Genomic DNA, 20,351 nt, shown 5'->3' on the forward strand with positions numbered 1-20,351 from the left:
GGTGTTATTTGGGCTGTGGCCAGTGGGGTGTAAATGTCCTGTTCTCCGATAGTTTCATAAGTTTGAAGTAAATTTTGTTGGCCATTTACAAGGGTTGGATGCCATTTACAAGGGCCCTTCTGAATTTTTTTAAAATGTAATTTATGTGTAGATATTTCAAAAATTAAAATTTTCGCAGAAATGAACAAAAAATTTTGAAAAATTCCTAACAGAAATGATATAACATATAAATTTTGTCTCGATATTTTAAGATTACGGAAATTTCGACGAAAATTTTAAAGAAATTTCAATCCTTAGTTGAGTGGAATTTAGGTTGCTCAAGAGTTTAACCAGTGTTTTTTTTTTTTACTAAAATGTACAAATCTTTAGGGCTATTATTTACCTTTGTGGGCTATTCTTAGATGGGTACATGTAGTTTCTTCGGTAGTGACTTCTTATCATACTTTTATTAAGTGGGTCACTATTTATAATTTTGTTGGTAATGAAACAAAATTCTAGTTTCTCACTAAAATAATATAAAATAGGGCAAAATACTGTTTAGTCCCTGAAGTATGCCTTCGTCCTCGTTTCAGTCCCTGCCTTTCTAATTTAATCTCAAAAGTCCCTGAACTCAAAATTTATAGTCCAACTGGTCCATTCCCTCGATTTCATCCGGTTGCTCGCTGACGTGTCAGTTATCTGCATGTAAAGTGACGAGATTACCCCTGCTCTTCGTTCTTTCTCTTTACACTGAGCTCTCCACCACAACTACCGAGCTCACCATCCAAAAACACTCAACCACCACTACCAAGCTCTTCTTCAACTTCAATTTCAGCGACGACCGCAACGATGTCATCTTCTGCCATGAAAACAGGCACGCTCACTCTCACAACCTCATGCCGGAGCTTTCTTCTTCTCTTACTCCTCCTGATTTCCACCAACATCATCGCCGGCGTCGCTCTCTACAACGCCGTCTTGAGCGTTAAGTACAAATACGCCAGCCGCAACCCCACTCTCAGCGCCCTAAAACTCACGACACCGAACGCACTCTTCGATTTCTCGTTCTCGCCGGCGTGGATCTCCCTCTCTCTCGGTGGCTCCAGCCTCCCTAACGCCGTCGGGGGTATCAAAATTCAACTTCTCGTCATGCTCTACAAGTCTGTGTAATTAGATTTTGAATTTAATCACGTTTTGATGATTTTCGTTTCTGGGTTGCTTCGGCCGTTTCGGGACATTTTCCGGCATCTACGGTGGCTGTTGGGCTTGCTTGATATATGAAAGACGATCTGCTCTCCGTACTCTACAAGCTGGTGTAAGTGATTTTCGAGTTCGATCAAGTTTTGGAAAAGTTGTGATTTTGGGCTGGTTTCGGCTTTGCCGTGTTCTTCGTGACCTTGAGTCGGAGTAAAATTCTGGAAATTTATGGAAATTGGCCGAGTTGAGGAATTTGGGTTTGACGTGTTCTTCGTCGAACGTGAACCTGCAAATTAGGTTCTGATCTTGATCTCATTTGATCACGAGGTAAGCTAGATTCTATTTGAAAGTTCTGGGATTTGCCTTGTGTAGTTAGCTTCTGGGATTTGCCTTGTATAGTTAGCTTTTGGGATTCTCTCCCATCCTCTCTCTCCTCTATGAACCCAATACCCTGAAAGTTGCAGGTTGAAGAAATTCACAGTAATGGGAGGTGGTGGTGACAACTTGGAGAAGAGAGGAGTCGTTGGTGGTGATTTGGGTTTGCCGGAAGCGCTAGAAGAGAGAGAAGTCAAGACACCCAGAAAGGTTGGGTGTCCAAAGCAGTTCTGGGTATTGCTTCGTCGGCGCGTGAGTCATTTTCCGGCGGCTCCGGAAGATGTGGGAGCTGGGTTTGAGCCGCCAGAGACTGGTGGACACTGTGGTGGTGGAGGTGAGGCACAATGGTGCCGAGATATTCACTGGTGGAGGAGAGAGAGAAATCTAGATCTACTTTCTCTCTCCTCGAGTTCTCTCAAGAGACTACCATTTCGGAGGAAATTTTGGAAGAAACTGAAGCAGGGGCATTTTCGTCACTTTACAAATCAGTGTCTTACGTGGCGCTGAGCTGGCAAGTACAAAACTGACACGTCAGCGAGCAACCGGATGAAATCGAGGGAATGGACCAGTTGGACTATAAATTTTGAGTTCAGAGACTTTTGAGATTAAATTAGAAAGGCAGGGACTGAAACGAGGACGAAGGCATACTTCAGGGACTAAACAGTATTTTGCCCTAAAAAATAATAATAAGTGAGCGCTCAGTTAATGTTGACTAGTCTTCAACCACATGGTCTGCATGTTTAAGAAAATTTTTCTACTCTAACACTATGCCAATAACCTCATCAGACGACAGAGCTCAGACGACAGACATGTTGGTTTCTGTCGTCTGATATATTTTAACGACAGACAGTGAAAAAACTGTTGTCTGAATATAGCAACATACCATGGTAAGTTAGTTTTGAGAATTAGGTTTATCTTGACACAACATTTATCTGTCGTCTAACCAAAGGAGATAAATTTGATTTGGGCTTATGTCGTACGAGTGTTTTCTTTTTTTGTTCAGACAACATTTATCTGTTGTCTCGTGAAAGGAGATAAATTGACCTTGGATTTTGTGTTAGCTTTTTTTTTTTTTTTTGGCACAACGTGAAGGGATTAAAAGCTATTTCTCTCCACCCGACACATTTATCAAACTCGGATCTAAAGCTTTCCCAGCTTCTTCTTACACAACACTACCTTCTCTCTTCCAAATTTAATCCAAGCTTCGTGCCACCAAATCGAAGTTCTCACCCAAATCAAAAATCCGGCTGAGTCAAAACCTAACCCTCGGATTCATACCCCTCTTCGAGAAAGAAAGGGAACCTCATTCTTCATCTGATCCAGACTTTGTTTCAAAACCTAACCCTCCGATTCATACCCCTTTTCGCGAAATCATCCAAACCTTATTACTCATTTCATGGGTGTCAATCAGTAGTTCTTTATCTATGCTGGTAAGCCCTTAGATTTAAGGTTTTTTTGGTTGGATTGGGGATTTAGGGCTTTAATAGGAAATTTCCTTTGAATCTTGATTTTTTCCTTTTCTTTTCTGGGTTATATTTGAATTGGGGATGGAAGGTTATCAAAGCAGATATAAGTGTTAGGGTTTTTTATTGAAGTCGAATTTGGTGTTAAACTGTTTAGAAATTAGGATTGCTTGTGTTGTATCAGTAAATATGCATAGACTCAACTTTGTACTTGCAGTGTTAGATTTGCACTTGTTCTTCCTCTTTTTCAACCTTCTCTTTATTACTATTAATTAGACCTTCATAGACCACTTTCATGAACATAGTTCTTTGGTTATGGAAGCGTAAGCACAGAGTTATAAATTGCATATGCACACATATGTATCCTGTTTTCAAATCTTTTTATTAAGTTTTGTTTATACAGGGAGACTCAGGTATGAATGGAAGTTTTGCAACTCGTTTTTCTAGATCTGCTGACCGTACCTTTACAAAGTAAGCATGGGTGTTTCATAAATTATTGTTGAATAGTTGCTATTACCCTTAATTTCATTTCTTGTTTTATAACTGTCAAACTTGTTAAGTGGGCTCTAATCTAAATTTTATATTCCCACGGTATAATTGGTCCGAGATTAATAAATTCAACAACACTAACATGGAGATGGGATCATTAAGGGAATTAAGAAGTAGTGTCTATAGTTCTATTGTCTTGGCTTTATGTTGGAGATAGATGCCCAAGTGCCCAAGTTACAATGAAAAGGAACAAATGCTTTACAGTTCATGTTAATAATGTAGCTGCACATCTTTCTTTTCCACAAGCTATCTTGACTAAAACTGGCAGAACACCAGATACCCTCCTTACTAGGATGTTTTGTAGAGATGCAACGCAAGTACCCTCATGCTCATGCTTAACATTATTGAATGTGTATTTTTCTCTTCTAGTTTCTATAGGACCCCTAAATATAATGTTTAAAGTTTCTCTTTGTATAATTGAAAGAAGTAGGTACCAGATGTTGCAACCTAGAATTAGTAATATTATTTCTTTTATCTTATGATGCTACCTATCAATTTCATAATGTCAATGTTGGATTATTTCTACCTGAGAAAGTGTTGGCTTCTCTTTTTGAATTGTTATGGATTTTCCTTCTATGAGTATTAATGATGAACTATAGTTATGTATTCAGTTTCGGTTTCGCTGATGATATTTATTCTCTTTTGTATTACCTTTTTTTTCGGCGGTGTATGGGAATTTGCCTTCTCAAAGCCAGTTAGCGGATTAGGAATTCGTTGTTACTCAGCATTCAGCTGTACCACAGGGGATTTTGGTGAGCTTGTCTTTCTTTGTTTTGTAGAAATTAAGAGACTACTTTGGAAAAGAATTTAAACTATTTTCTGTGAATAACTGATTATGTTTAGAAATTGTGGTTGCTTGTGTTATATCGGTCATTATAGAGATTCCACTACTGCTGACTCTCTGGATTATCTACCTCCACTTTGAGTTCCGGAGACTTCAGCTTCATATGGGCTCAATATCTGTGATGGAAACATTCCTTGTTTGCCAATGTTGAGCTCTTCCTTATTTTTTTTCTCTCTTTTTTTTTTCTTTTCTTTTCTCTTCTTCTTTCATTCATTTGTAAGCATAAATTGGCCTGATACTAATTAGCAATCTATTCTTGTTTTATATATACATGATATGTTTGTTTAGGGAAAGCATTCGAGTTGTGTGAGGATCCATGATCAAATTATGTTCTCAAATTACCTCCTTGATTACTATTTAGGAATTCAGAATTTTGTCTATGCCCAAAAGTTAATTTCTTGTGGAAAGGCAATTCCATTTGTATCGTTACATTTTGTGCTTTTAAAATTTAGTATTGAACATCAACAAGAGGAATAGATGCTGGTTGATTCACTTTCGAAAGCAGAAGGAGCCACTTGTGACATGCTCATTGTAAGCCTTAAAATTTTATCTATCAAATGATAGAAGACTATGTCATTAATGATCTGCAATATGAGTTGCTTAGACTTTATCTGTCAAATGATACAAGACTCTTTGGTGATTTGTAATATGAGTTATGCACTTTTTAAGTGTAATCAGTTCGATGCATATTGTTTTTGGCTGCATGAGTCATTTGTTTTTAGCGAGCTAAGAAGTGGGTTTTTGAATTGCAAAGACAAGGTACATTTGAAAAGTTTTGGAGTGACCACTTTTTGGATTGATATAACTTGAGTAACTAATATGCTTCAAGACTGCTAACTCACTCAAGTTTATTTTACTTCTCGTTTGATATTAGCAAATCCAACTTTAATAATGGTTTTGGCTGGAAACAAGGCTGACTTGGAAGAGAAGAGAAAAGTAGGGACTGAGGTATATACTCACTACTACCTTTCCCTGTTCATTTTTTTGTTACCTCTATTCATGAAGTATAGTCAACTATACATTTGCATCTCGATTGAGTTTTGCAAATGAGTTTTCTGCTTGATACTATTAATCAAGCAATTTGACTGTAAAAGTTTGACTTATATTTCATGTGTTTAGCCCAATGGTAATTGAACTAATGTTGGTTGATGTTGTCACAGAAAAGTAGTCCTTACTTAGGAAGCATAGATCTATCAGGGCAGAAATGGTTAGGACGTAGAGACGATACGTAGTCTGCAGAAGGCAAGCAGAAAACAAGTAGTGAAGTCTTTGACCATTGCGCAATAGATACACTGCTGATTTCTCATGGGACAAGTACACTCTTTATGAAGGACCTTTTGAGGAGGTTGGAGCAACGTGCTGAAACCTTTATCAATGGGGTAGATTAGTTTATGCTGCTGTTAACAAACTGTATTTCATTGTTTGAGTATGACTTTCATCATTGGGACATATGATAATACATTGGAAGTTATATGTCTTTTTAAATAATATCAAACAATAGAAAGTTACCAACAACTATGGTTTGAAACAAGTACACACAACAGAAAGATCAAAGATACTTCAAGCATCTACACATTCAAAGGACATTTAAATGTCCTTTTACAACAACAAAGACAATAGATAACTAATAGTGGATGTTGTTTCAATAAAGTTCACACAACAGATTTGGCAAAGAAACATGGAAATTCTACACATTCAGACGACATTTTATTGTCGTCTCGCATTAAAACAGACAATAGATTATTTGTAAAGTCTGTTGCTAGAGTTTGACAACAACAACATTTGACTGTCGTTCTATTTCATATCTAACCACATATACGTACAATTTGTACATATTTAAGCACATTCAGACGACAGATTTTTTTAGGTGTCTGTCGTCTGAGTGAATTTCTGACGTCGGGCTTTAACCGTCGTCTGAACGTCAATCAGATATCAGCTTACTAGACGACAGATTTTTTGCATATCAGACGACAGTCATTGTCTGTCGTCTGATGAGGTTATTGGCATAGTGTAATTTTCCTTTTTTGACTAAGTAACATATTCATTTCAAAGCAAACTCAGGCTTGAATGGCACAATACAAGCCCCAAATGGGGTAGATAGGTACCATTACATTTGAAACATTTCCGCTCCTTTATTCAGGAGCCTATCAGAACAAGCTTATTCTAACTATGAATAATAGCAAATGAAAAGCTTCCGAAGTCAATGCTCTCAATTGCGGTGCATCAAGAAACTTTCCCTACCTGGATGTAGAATAAAATCATTTTGTAGGCCAGACAATTAAAATAATCAAATTTTCTCCTTGCCCTTAGGCTTAGGGCTAGGAGGCTTACCAGAATAGACATTCAGAACTTCTTCAGTTGGAACTTTTTTGCGGGTTTTTATTTTTCCCACCCAGTGGTCTACCCCTTTTCTTCTTGGAATGCATTAATCCCGATTGCATTGGGATCTTTTTCGAGACGAAAAGGCCTCCTAGAGCTTTTGCTGTGAACTGAACTGGCGGTTTCAACTTTTTCACGAGAGCAACCTCAAGCTGACCTTCAAGGAAACCCGTGTTGCCTTCCTTAAGTTTTTTAGGAGACACCCTGGGAAATGGAGACTTGCTACATTTCTCTACTCGAGGTGTATCTTCCTCATTTTCCTTCTCCTGCATCTCTGTATTTGTTGTGATTGCCCGCTGCTCAGCTTGTGTCTCCAAAGTAGGGGCAACAGTACCCCCAGTCTCAAGTCTCTCAGATTCAAGTTCAATCACACAAGTTACTTCAAGGTTTGGAGTTACCAAAACATCATTCACTTGAGTATTCCCCATACCTGCAGAATGTTCCACCTCACTGGGTAATTTCATGTCTGTGTTTGTGTCAATAGGCATCAATGCCCTAGAGCCTTCCACACCCTCTGAGTTTTCCAATGTCTCTTTCCTAATGACCACAGGTTTTCGAGGCTTCATAGATTCCTTGAGACCAAAGAGAGAGCAAGGAATTTGTGCACTGGTTCGATTGCCTTGAAAACTAAAGCCACCAGTTGCAAAGCCTCCATTTATCACATTCTGGAAAGGGTTTGGAAGTTCCAACCTGTTCTCCTTTTGTAAAGCTCCCTGCTACATAGATGACCGATGGGTGGCCTTGCACTTACCATCCTCATGGAATACCAAGTTACAATTCTTACACAACCCCAATAAGTTCTCAAAAAAAAATCAATTTCTTCAACAATACCTTGAGTAAGTTTTAGGTTTTCCTCAGGAAGAAGGTTTGTCTAGAGCATGGCAACCCGCACACGGATGTTTCCAGTTGCATTAAACAGTTTATCATCCATGTTGAGGTAGTTACCTGCAATAGAAGCAACAGCTTTGATGGTTTCCGACTCCTCCAAAGCAGGGGATATGTTTTTGATCTGCACCCAAAAGAACAGTGCAGCCATGTCAATGGTGTGAATTGGTACAAGGCCATTGTAATCCTGAATAATCATGGGCGCACGATTGAAATAGCATGGCCCTCCCCAAAGCACTCGGTTTTGATCATGCTTGAGATCAAAGGCAAACAAGAAGGTCTTATGAGATTGTTCCTAAACTCTAAACTTTCCTTCCATAACCCAAGCACGACGGAAATGACGTGTAAGGTCATGCAGAATGAAAGGTTTTGGGGTCAGAGGACGAGCAAGTAGGAAGGATTGCGAAGGGCGGCGAGTTGTCGCACCAGTCATGTGAGTGATATCGAGGAATTCATCCCCTGCCAGCGCCATGGATGCGGCGAAGCTTGCAGTGACTTGTTCAATGTCAGATATAGGGGTATGGTGACCGATCCACTCAGAGATCACCGATTTAGGGTTAGGGTTTCTGTTGTGCGTCAGAGCAACTGCGCAATGGGTTTTTGAGATTTTTAGATTGTGAGATTCTGACGTTTCTGGGTCAATCAAAACTTGGAAATAGAACAACTCTGTTTAATAAAAGTTACATAGATTTCTGAAGTCTCCCTCTACTGAAACTTTCCTTAAAAATTATTTAAGGAAAAAAAATAGAAAGTTATCTGCAAATAATGGGTATTTATTATGTTTAGAGAAAACGGATTTAGTGGGTAGTTTTCGTAGGGTGGGTAGTTTTTCCAAGTACTTATATGTTTCACCATTTTTTTTCTTTTCTTATTTTTTTGTTTTTGTTATAATTTGACTATATTATCCCTATATATATTATGAGTACTCAAGTTTATTCATATTTCAGAATTATTTTATTACATTTTTTCTAGTCGCAGCCGTTTCTCTCTCCCTCTCTAACTAGGGTTAGGGTTTCTCGACTGCGTAGCTTCTCTCTCACGTCAATGGCAATTGATGCAATGGCAGCCTGCTTGGCCTTCTCCCTAGCGCTGGCTGATGGAAAGCAACCGGTGGATTTGCGTCCATCAAAAGGATTGAGACAACCTGAAGCATTCATGGTAGGGAAGCTGCTCACAGCACGGGAATATTCTCGTCGCTCTTTCCTTGGCATGTTTCGATCTGCATGGAGAATCAATGGCAGATTGAATGTTGAAGAACTCGGAGAAGATGATAGGGTTTTGTTCACTTTCACAGATCCTTCTGATGTGGATAGGGTTTGGAAAGGAGGACCATGGGGATATAACCGGGCTCCTATAGCTTTAGCACCGTATGACGGTGTCAGTCCGGCAAGGGAGATCCCACTGAAGAAATCATCCTATTGGATGACACTGCAAGGAGTGCCACCGGCCTTCAGATCTGAACGGATTATGCGACTGATTGGGAGTACCCTAGGCGAGTTCATGGAATTTGATCGCCCGGCCTTTCGGACTCGAGTTTTGCGCATCAGGGTTGAAATCGATTATGTCAAACCTCTCCTGTTTCGTCGACGTTTCAGGGTGGAAGATGAAGTCCAGTTCATGGTGCAGTTTCGATATGACAAGCTGTTTGGCAGGTGTGGCACCTGCGGCCTCGTTACGCATGTTGGCCTCCCTTGTTCAGGGCCGGATCTGGAAGAAGACCGTGACATACCTGTTGGCACGATGGAGCAGCCCACGGCTTTAGCCGTGTTATTGGGACAGGAAAACCCTAATGTCACTAGGGTAACAGTAAACAATCAAACTCTGATTTTCAAGGCTCAAATACCTAATAGTATACCCGAAGCTATCCTACCTCAATCTGTGATGGCCATGCATCGACATCGAAGACAAGTGCAGATTAGAGAATTGAGTGAACCAAGACTCAATGAAGATCCAATCACAGGACAACGCCGTAGTAGGGAACATGATGAGGTAATTATCTGTCCAAAAAAATTGCGTTTAAGTCTTGCTATTGGAAAGAACAATTTGGATGCAGTGACTATGGGCTTGTTGGAGGGACCTTCGAACAACAATGATCAACCTAAGAGAAAGAGAGGACGTCCTGTTGGAAGTGTGAACAAGCTGCCATCTGGAACAGCAGGAAAAGGAAGAAAAAAGGATGGAGAACTAGAAAAGACAAAGAGCAAAAAGACCAACCTGATGCCGAGGTTGTTAGCTGCTGATGAGCCTGAAACAAGCACTAACTCTAACCCTAAGGGGAAAGAGCAAGTGCTTGCTTAAGGTACAAAATTTCAAGACATTCTGAACATCAAGACTTCTCAAGTGGGAGTGATTTCTATATACTTTCTAAGATGTTTCTAGTTGATATGTGTCCACAATTGAGTGCTGGCAGATTAGACTAGATGAATTGATTTTGCCTTAGGAAGTGAGATTACTTTTACTTAATTTGTTGGCTTGTTGTTTCAGCGAGCGACCATTTTAGTTTTAATGAGTTTAGGTGTGACTTAGATAGAACGCCCGGTTAAATTCCGGATCTTCTTATGTAAGTTCTGTTAGACTTTGGCCTGTTTTCATGGCTTCGATATCTAATAACATCAAATCCTTTTCAAAAAAAAAAAATAATAATAAGGCGTCTCTCTTAATAATAGTATAGATAAACCCAAAAAATTGTGCTAGCCTATAAATTATTGGTTTTGTATTTTTGCAATAAATTTATCTTAAGAATATTTTATAATAGGTGGCAGTCCAGCCCATGCATTAGTCAAGGCTCTTTGGCGCAGCGTAACAAGAAACGAGGAATTCGCAGAACTAGTAAAAACTCCTACGCATTAAAATCAGGAAATTCAGAATTTGTAACAACGCTTGTTCATTACTATCCTCCTTTATTATGGGAAAAGGATAGCGAAAATCATACCATAATACATGCCGCAGTTTCACTTCGCCAAGCGAATGTCTGTAAGTTAATACACGAGATAGGCCTGATCAAGAACCTCATCCTTGCCCTCAAAGATGACAGAAAAAATACTATGCTCCATTTAGCTGCAAGATTAGCTCCCAAAAGCCAATTAAATAAATGGTCTGGAGCAGCTTTGCGAATGCAGCACGAATTAAAATGGTTCGAGGTATCTATTCCTTCTCTCCTTCTCAATTTGTTATTTTATTCTAACATAAATTTCTCCAAGTTTTTCTATTTTTGTTACTAAAGCAGCCAAAAAGTTAAATTCAAAACGCCTTCAAATAATTCTTTCTAGTTTAAGTAGCTTTAAGTTTTGGAGAATGAAATTCACACTTTGCAATCAACACTCTTTCTTTTCTTTTTTGGTTGAAATTCTTATAAAATAAAATAAAATTTAAGTTACTAAAAAAGGATATATGGAGTGTGAATTTTAAAATGAAAAGTGTGAATTTCATGAGTAGTTATCAAATATTTTTTTTCTTTTTACTACTTTATCAATATTTCATTATTTACTAGATATCCTTCAAATATTAAAAATTATTTCTTCATGCCTTTTCATCTCACTTTGTCTACAAAGTGAGCTCTCCTAATAATGGTATAGATTAATCGTGCTATGAAATTATAGAATGGAACCGAAAAGAACTGTCTTGAATTTAGCACATAAGTATATGTAGGGAGCATATTTCTTTTTCAAAATATTGTTTTATTTTAAAAAAAAAAAACAATAACTTTTTTTGCTTCATGATCTTCAATTAATTATGAGCCTAGTTATAGGTGGTGTTCTGGTGTGGTATAAGAAGGAAGAAGGGGGCTATGGTTGGAGAGAGAGGTGAGAGAGGAGTGGAGAGAGAACAGACGAGGTGAAAAGAGGCTGTGCGAGAAAGAAGAGTAAAAGAGAAAAATAAGAAGAAAAAATAATTTGGGGGTGTGTTTTAAGGAATGAGCGATTTTGTGAGTAAAATTAATCTTAGAATAATTGTACTGTAAAACTGTAGCCAAACATTAGGAGAACAATATAAACCAGACATTTTGGTAAACTTTATTATCATGCGTTACAATTTCTTTCTTTCTTTTTTTTTCTTTTACAGAGTTTAGGAATAAGTAAAATTAGTGTTATATAATACTGCGATCAAAATCTACTTCCAATGCAGGACGTGAAAAGGATTTTGCCGCCTTCATACATAGACATGAAAAATTCAGACGACCAAACAGCTCAAGAAGTATTCTCTTCTGCACATGCAGAGTTATTAAAAGAGGCAGAAAAATGGATGAATGACGCAGCAAAATCATGTATGGTCGTGTCAAGTCTTCTTGTCAGTGCTTTGTTTACGACGGGAATTACTGTGGCGCTAGGAAGGAATAACAGTACTGATCATCATTTGAAAAGGGTCTCGTATCAATTTTTCATCATATCAGATGCAGTGGCACTCTTCATGGGCTTGATTGCAACACTAATGTTCTTCTACATTCTCACCTCACGTTACGCGGAAAAAGATTTTCTAGAAGACTTGCCCTCAAAGTTGCTCACGGGACTCATATTTCTCTTCATTTCCATCATAGCCATGATGGCGACATTCAGCATGGTGTTCTTCATTGCTTACGGTGTCAAGAACGCGCTCCCTTATCTTGTTCTCCTCTTTGCAGTCGTGGCATTGGTCGTCTTTTTTATCCTGCTGCTTCCGTTTGGTCAGGAGATACGTGCTTCCACCACTCCCACGTCTTTATTTGAACCAAGTCACAATTAAGCAATGGTCACAATTAAGCAATGAACCACTACTTCTACATTCATAAATTGTCATTCTGTAATAAAGTTGATACACCAAAGGGTCCAATCAGACCAGCCAGCTACATGCATATGCTTTAAGTTTTTTCCTACCAAAGAAAAATACTTTGTATTCTTTTGCCAAACACTAAAACACATCGTGACTGATAGACAAAAATACAATGTAGCCAAAACATGAAGATTTCTGGTCACCTGTCATAATTCAAGTATTCTAGTTAAACTAAACTACACCTCAAGATCTCTACACAACCAAAAGTAAAAGCATCAGAAGCATTTCCGGTGAACAACAGAAGGTCCATTTTCATCATAGTCTGCTTTGGTAACATGCTGATTTTGTGGAAACACAACTTTCGCAAGTATGGCACCTCCCACCCATGCTGAATAATTTGTCAAATTCTCTGGCATGTATTCTGGAGGCTGTATTTAACCAACACCAAGGAAACATATTATCAGATAGAGATATATTAATCCTATGGCAGGTGACTTTATTAAGTAGAAACTAAGCCAAGGAATTAGTAGAGCAACTTTGTTTAGCTGGACGTCAAATGCAATTTCATTTTACAAATCCAGTTGCATATTCCGGTGGAGCACCGGCAATATTAACATCCACTAAATAAATCAAGAACATTACGATTCTAGCAAATTCATAATAAGCAATTGATATCACATATAACCGTATTTCTGTATTCAGTAAAAGTCTTGAACTCGTCAAAAAACAGTTCCAAACCAATGAACAATTCATTCTTCTTAAACAGAAGTTTGACCATAATTGTGACTGCAAGAGTGCAAACTTCGGTACTAAAGATGGGGAACAACAAACTCCAAACTGCCTACATGGCAATCATTAAGAAATTATGATACAATGATTTGTCAGTGATCCGTAACCTGTTGGTTAGCTGGCCTACTTAACAACGTGGAAGTCACGGGTTCAAATCTCGCTGGCATCAGGGAGGGGTCGGGTGGGGATAAAGAAAATGATACAATGATTTAGCATAATCACTTATTAATAGGTAGAAGATCAGAAATTGCCAAAAAAAAAAAAACAGCATAGCTTACTATCAAACTTACTACGGATATGCACTTTTCAGACAGCGTCAGATCACTTGTCTTGTAAACAAATAGGTGAGATGTCAAGAAGATGACACCATGCGGAAAAGGTGAACAATGTTCAGTTTATCATTTATTAGATTTTTTTTCTGGACAAATTTGAACTTTTAAGTTTTAACCAATCCCACCTCAAGCTAAAACCTTATTGCGATTTGTCATGATTAAATAACAATTAACTGTGTTTTGCTGAATTAAGTATGGAGTGCTTTACATTGCTTGTTCAAACGGATACAATAGGGAAAATAACTTATGCTTGGAGGGTGCACAGTGTAATAAACCCACAAAATAAATTACCTTAATTAAAGCAGGGCGGACAGCAGATGAGCATAAACCAGCTTCTTTCTGGAACCTTTCTTCAAAACCTGCGGTAAGAATCCAACTACCAGTCAGCAAATAGATCAAAAATTCGTATTTCTTCTGAAACAAGAATGTCAGACTTAAATACCAGTCATTTTTGTAAAATATTTCCACATAATCATTCTAAAAGGAATTCTAAACCTAGTGATCCAGGAACCCATTTATTACAATCATTAGATCATAATCAAACGCAACCAAAACAATGCCTGGCACAGATAAATAAGTGAACAATGGTTGCCCACAAGAGCAAGTTTTAGTCAAGGAAAACTGATACAAAGAAAGGTACTAATCAATTGCAGAAATCTCAGTATATATAAGACTCACCAGTCATAGAAGCAGTGCCGCCACACAGTACAGTATTTTCCAGCAACTGGCGGTGATTATCAGACGATACTGTTGAAATACAACGAACAAGCTGCTCCACAATTCCATGAGCCTCTAAACCCAATATAGATGGTTGGAATAAAGCCTCACCAACGGTATACCTTTCTCTTCCAATAGTGATGACCTAAAATGATAACTAGTGTTACATTCAGACAAAAAAGATTGTCAAAGAGCATTGAGTCTAATACTCCAATGAACAGGAAGGAAAGAAGATCATAAAATCATGTGACATTTAAATTTTTTGGGTATTAATTGGGAACAAAGGATGACTTTGGATGGAATGACTCCCATCTTGTGTGAGCGAAATTGATAAAAAAAATTGTTTAAACGTTAAAGATCACTCACCATCTTTTTGAGAATTCAACATGTAGGACTAGAGAAAGATTCCAGTGTGAGGATAATGCATAATTATGCATAAATACTCTTTCTATAAGTTAAATACATTGATCTTATACTACTTAATATGGTCTAATCAATAAAAACATCTCCTCAAAGCAACCATTATGCCTACATCTGTCTTTTTTTTTTTCTTTTTCTTTTTTCCAATCAATCTATCCACATAATGTTTGATCAAGTTAACCAGACCTGTCCATCAGGAAGAGTGTGTTGTTCCGCCTGGCATGATCTTTTAATCTTTTCATAAGCAAGTTCATCATCAGCACAACATGAATATTGCTCTTTTATTTTCTCAACATCAGACATCTTTAAAGTCACCAGAGGATTGGACTTCCCAAGCTCTTCAGCGAGTAACTTCGTCAAATCAATACCTCCAATTTCAAACCTTCTTGAGGCAATGTGCTGAACAGCCCCTTCAATTACTGGCGCAATATCTGTTAAAAATTGGCCAAATTACAAAAGAGGCACAGTTAAAATGAATCGAATGTCAATAACAGGTCATGCATGTTTAACTACCCGGCAGCTTTAGTTCAGCTACTAACACATCTTCATGAGTGGTATTATCATATGGTTGCCTAATGAACTGAATTGCTGTGATTGATGGTTGTTATACTTTGTTGTACCATACAAGATTCATAAACAGATAATATAAAACAGTTGCACATTTTTAAAATGACCAACTGCATGCTAGGGGAGATAAAACTTTAATTACGTACTATTGACTTTTGATTACACATAACTTGGCCTGTAGTAAAGAAGATATTAAAAGCTTACCTACCATTATGTATCAACCAACCAGCTTAACTAATTATTTCATAAAACTAAAAGCACCAACCAAGGTTCCATCTGCAATCCATACATACCTATCTTCCCATGGCCAATATCGACAGTGCATCCCGAGATACGTCCTACAGCATAAAGTGACAATACTGCTTGCTCTGATGCATAGAAGCCCGATATATTAAACGTTTCAAACATCAGTTGAACCAACTGTTCTCTGACAGCCTGGCAAAAAAAAATTGTATTTTAATTTTTCTTGAAGTGATACTTCACATAATGAGAGAAATAAGAAATATGCAACGCCAGCAAGATATAGACGTATATATAGGCTTTCTTAACCTCCGCCCAACCAAAAGAACCCCCCAAAGAAAACAGAAAAAATAAATAAATACATAATAAGTTAGGGTCACTAAAATCAAACACATGCAAATCCATATACATGCACACTAAATAGAAATGACAAACAGTGAAATAATGTCAGAAAGGCAACTTTACCACTATGAAGTGGCATCTGATTCAGACCATACAGAGGTGAAGCAAAAAAGCCTTTTTGAGTGGTAACCATTCTAGAGCATAGTGTTTGAGTAAAAATAATTTCTTGCCAAAATCAAATAGTCAAGGAATTACAAAATTTCTTGCCAAAATAATGAATACTAATTCCGAGATAAAGAATTAGATTAGCTGACCTTGGGAGTACAGAGTGGATCAGTAAATAATATCTGCCCTTCATTGCCCATTTCCCATCCGAGGCCAGTGTATAAAATATGATGCAACAAATCTTCCATGGCATCCCAATCTTTAATAAGACCACGCACAACTGGATCAACAATTATATCTTCAAATGATGAACTATCATTCATTGATCCATCCTCAGACATGCGCTTCATTTGGTTTGGAATTATCTGAAATTATAGACAAAAAAGTTAGAACTAAAAAGAAAATGGGCCGCAGGGATATCTTCGGCTACTTCTGCTAAGTGAAATGTAATTAGCATTCTGTACAATACAGCCCACAATAAGTATAAGTGGGTCTCTGACTCCACATTTGAATCAAAATAGTTTAATAATAGCAAAAACATTTGATTCAAAACAAAGGCTTAATGGAGAAGACCATAAATTTGGTCTTTCTTTCTTTTCTTTCTTTTTTTTTCTTTTAAGGAATGAAAAAGGCTGCACTTCTTAAATCTTATATGAACATTTTTAACAGCAGAATTTTAGTTTTTCAATACATCCAGGTTTTTGGAATCTCAAAACTCATTTCACGGAACAAAGACTAACCATGACTGAAGAGTTCACTGTTTCAATTTGATTTCATCAGTATCTCACACTAAGAAATGATTAATGAAAACTTGCAGGTCCATCATGCCCGCATTATCTTAAATTAAACACATTAATCAGAGAGCAGCTGAATACTAAGATAATTAGAAGCATTTGAAAAGTTTAAGAGAAATAAACTGAAAAAAAAAAAAACACACACACACGTGTATATATATTTATCACATGAAGCCTTCTCCATTTAGATTAACCTTACTTTAACATCACTTCAATAATCACATAATGAATTTCAACAATCAGAACCATTGATCTTTTAGATTCCTCGTTGATAAAAAAATTTCCAGAATTTCTGCCATGTTGATAACCATTTGTTTATCCAAAATGATGGAACATACAAACAAATACAGAGAGTGTCCAAGAGAACTGAAATGGTAAAAGTGGTTAGTCAAATGGTTACATGGTTTTTAATTGCCTGGAAGTTTGTAGAAATAATATCTTAAGAGTGACCTATAAAATGGGTGGTCTTGAATTTCAAGCTTTATATTTTAAGGGAGGGTGTCCACAAATTTTTAAAGGTTAACCTTAGAGAGAAGGCTTTTATATCTCATCATGTCACTTTTCTATCATATAGGCGTTGACACCATAAGTGGAGTTAAAAAAATAACAACAATATTAATAATAATTAAAAAATACATAAAAAGTGTCATTGGTCTGACAAAATGGAGAAGTGACTTGCACAACATATAAGTAGCAATCTTGCAGTTGAAAAAAGAAAGGAAAAAAGAGATCTCTCTCATTGCTCTAGTGCTTAAGCCAAGCTATGACAAACCCACTTATAAAAGCATAAGCCAATGTGGGAGATCATCAAGGTCTGGTAAGAGTCCAACAAGTATTAACCTAACCAGGTCATAAAAACATGACACCTACCTAGCTATCAGGGAAACCTGAGCATTGCCGGCCTAGGTACCATACTGAACTCAGCATAGTGATTTGAAGCATGTGAACCTCACCTAAGGATAAGAAGTACCAGAGTGACAGACCTTGAATGGTCTTTGTAAAGAATAGAGTCATACACTCTCTCGTACTATGTAATCTTATCCATATTATTAGTGGAGCACCATATGTCGATGTAGTCAGATCTAAATTGAATTTGGTGAACCAACATAAATTCTTATGTCTCACATGTAATTCCGATTCATAATCCCTAAATTATACTAAACCAAAACTAGGCATAAACAATGGTCCTTTATACAACTGCAATGAAAATATAAGTTTGTACTCAACGAAAAGTATGTTACATAGTTTATAACAACAACAATTGTTTCTTTACAGTTTCCACAACCAAAGCGATCACGCAAATACAAAGCATGTCCAGCTCGATAAGAGTTAAAGATAGAGGAAGGTAGAAGGATGGATATACGAGAAAGGGGAGATTGGTTAGCAGAAGGAAGAGGAGAGTAGAAGTTAACAACCAAATCGATAGTATGCATAATTCTCACACTACCGTTCCGTCCTTATATGATACCAATGTATATTGACAGTTCCAATTTGACCCAAAAAAACACACATTGTTCTTCTAATTAGAGATATACATGAAACAATGTTAAAAATTCAACCTTGAGCCACTAGAATAATCCCACTCAACACAACCATATTACACACCCGATTGAATTATCCTATTTATAGCTCACGCCGTAATTCTCAGTAACCATACGGAATTAAAAGAAAAGGCCCTACCTTTCAGACGAGACAGTTTTATAAACCCAAAACCCACAAGAAATTGAAAATTGATCTTTGAAATTGAAATTCAGAGCAAGCAAACAGAGAAGAGGAGAGGAAGAGGAAGAGGGAAGATGTACCATGGCAGGAGCTTGATCGGGAACGGCGGGACCCGCTTTGAGGAGCTTGGAGCCAGCATCGACCACGGCGGCCTCCATTGTGGTCACGAAACCCTAACCCTAACCCTAGTTTAGGTTTTGGCTTGTGTAAATTGGAGAAGGATTGGGTTGGGTTAGCTACTTGGCTGAGACTTAGAGCGGGATTTGTGTGTATTTTCAAATCCCACTCTGGTGTCTTTCTATAGATTTAGCAAGGAGAGAATAATGGCTTTTGTTTTTTGTTTCTCATCTGATGGCTTATAAAGAAGCGTATTTGCAAAACGCCCCCTTCTATTTGTCCATATATTTGTTTTTCAGTTTACACCTCAGATTTCTAATTTTTTGAATTTGACACTCTAAGTGACGAAACAACTAAACTTGACGCATCATCACAGTAAATCCGTCGATTTAGTATTGTTCGTGCAAATATTCATGACATGCCAAGTGCAATATAGTCATTTTAGTTCTTTAAGTGTTTTTTTTTTTTTTTTTCAAAAAAAAAAAACAAGAGCTAGTGTAGCTACCGTCAAATGTCAATTAGTGAAACTGCTTAATATAATAAGGGGACGTATAGTCTAAACCTCAAGTTATAATAAGTACCAAGAGAACATCTCAAATAATAACAGGAGTCTCCACTAAACTTATGTGTTCAAACTTGCACCAATTAACAAAGGTTGATATCTAGGCAACACCATTTGCTTCACAACAATGACAGTTGAAAAAGATAAAGCTCATACAAAGCCATAGAACCATTAAACTTGTTTTTCCCACTATGCTTGCCGACTAGAACTATAAATGGCCACACTATATTTCATCTTGTTACTAGGAGGTTGTGTCCATTTGATAACCATTTAACTCCTCTCTAAGACAAATAAGGCACTTTCAATGCAGACATAGGCATTCAGCCCGACTTTCCCTATAATAATTCTATAGGGATTGATTGTAAGTAAAATACTTCTAAACAATAAACAAACCATTTAAAACAAATAAAATAGACCATAAACCCACTAGCAAAGGCCCAAGAACATAGAATAGGCCCACGGTCTAGGTTTCCCAACAACCAACACTTCGTCTTTTCCTATCAGCGATACACGCTGCCGTCGAACTAAGGCCGACATCAGTGGCCGAACTAGGCGAATGGCGGTACCCTCCACCTTCGAACAATACCGACGTCAAAGCATGCTGGGCAACATTGGCCTGACCGCCATGGCACCCAAATTCCACCCGGATTTGAATCACAACCCAGATCGAGTAACGCGCTCTCCGCCAGGCTTGGTGGCCCAAATTGGTGGTTGCAGACGTCTCTGCAGAATAACAATGCTCCACTGTCGCTCCTCACTATCTCAGCCTGGACTCTTCCTCCGACCTTCGCTGCTAGACTGACTAACCAGACCTACCCGTCCGATGACGACGTCACGAAGACGTGTCGTCAGACGAGACATGGAAATAGGGTTGGGATCGGTTCTGTTTTTACAGTTCAAGCAATGGAACATTGGAACCGAGACTGAACCAAGTTGTAACTTTCGGTTATGGTTTTGTGTTTTTCAGCTTGAGAACCGAGATGGAACCGAATAGAAAACAAATGATTCGGTTCTCGATTTTTACGGTTCCTGCACCAGACCTGACTTGAAACAGATGAACATATTAGAAATGCTCATTTCTTTCAACTTCAGAAGTTCAGAACTGCAAATTATGCAGTATAATGGTATACAAACATATTTGATATTTCTAGGAAATTCAGTTTGTGACCA

The 20,351-nt window shown here is 37.7% G+C and overlaps 2 protein-coding genes and 1 long non-coding RNA gene across 5 annotated transcripts; 2 read left to right on the forward strand and 1 right to left on the reverse strand.

The window, feature by feature from the left end:
• The first annotated feature begins 2,674 nt into the window (after nucleotides 1-2,674).
• LOC133713527 (uncharacterized) lies at nucleotides 2,675-5,853 on the forward strand. Of its 3 annotated transcripts, none has more exons than XR_009848063.1 (5): nucleotides 2,675-2,978; nucleotides 3,415-3,482; nucleotides 4,252-5,163; nucleotides 5,279-5,352; nucleotides 5,565-5,853. It is a non-coding gene; the product is annotated as an uncharacterized LOC133713527 (long non-coding RNA). The 3 variants fall into 3 exon arrangements; XR_009848064.1 differs by having other exon boundaries at nucleotides 4,252-4,935; XR_009848062.1 differs by having other exon boundaries at nucleotides 4,252-4,312.
• A 4,662-nt stretch (nucleotides 5,854-10,515) lies between these two features.
• Nucleotides 10,516-12,387, forward strand: LOC133717665 (uncharacterized). The gene is made up of 2 exons (XM_062144373.1): nucleotides 10,516-10,808; nucleotides 11,794-12,387. Exons 1-2 carry the CDS (start codon nucleotides 10,713-10,715, stop codon nucleotides 12,385-12,387), a joined length of 690 nt encoding a protein of 229 aa, XP_062000357.1. The 5' UTR covers nucleotides 10,516-10,712.
• Nucleotides 12,384-18,834, reverse strand: LOC133717663 (actin-related protein 7). Its single transcript, XM_062144372.1, has 7 exons — nucleotides 18,583-18,834; nucleotides 16,136-16,351; nucleotides 15,533-15,674; nucleotides 14,859-15,103; nucleotides 14,214-14,397; nucleotides 13,827-13,894; nucleotides 12,384-12,842 (listed from the first exon to the last, which is right to left on the reverse strand). Exons 1-7 carry the CDS (start codon nucleotides 18,658-18,660, stop codon nucleotides 12,690-12,692), a joined length of 1,086 nt encoding a protein of 361 aa, XP_062000356.1. The 5' UTR covers nucleotides 18,661-18,834; the 3' UTR covers nucleotides 12,384-12,689.
• Nucleotides 18,835-20,351: the final 1,517 nt, after the last annotated feature.

This window comes from Rosa rugosa, chromosome 6 (assembly GCF_958449725.1).
Source record: "Rosa rugosa chromosome 6, drRosRugo1.1, whole genome shotgun sequence".
Classification (NCBI taxonomy): Eukaryota; Viridiplantae; Streptophyta; class Magnoliopsida; order Rosales; family Rosaceae; genus Rosa; species Rosa rugosa.

What these genes read in the sequence shown, in the direction of transcription:
- LOC133717665 (XM_062144373.1), top strand. Translation starts at nt 10,713, where the DNA reads ATGCTCCATTTAGCTGCAAGATTAGCTCCCAAAAGCCAATTAAATAAA. An exon ending in ACGAATTAAAATGGTTCGAG is followed by an intron (nt 10,809 to 11,793) that starts GTATCTATTCCT and finishes CTTCCAATGCAG; the next exon opens with GACGTGAAAAGGATTTTGCC.
- LOC133717663 (XM_062144372.1), bottom strand. Translation starts at nt 18,660, where the DNA reads ATGGAGGCCGCCGTGGTCGATGCTGGCTCCAAGCTCCTCAAAGCGGGT. An exon ending in ATCCACTCTGTACTCCCAAG is followed by an intron (nt 15,675 to 16,135) that starts GTCAGCTAATCT and finishes TTTTTTTGCCAG; the next exon opens with GCTGTCAGAGAACAGTTGGT. An exon ending in CGGCACTGCTTCTATGACTG is followed by an intron (nt 13,895 to 14,213) that starts GTGAGTCTTATA and finishes TTCTTACCGCAG; the next exon opens with GTTTTGAAGAAAGGTTCCAG.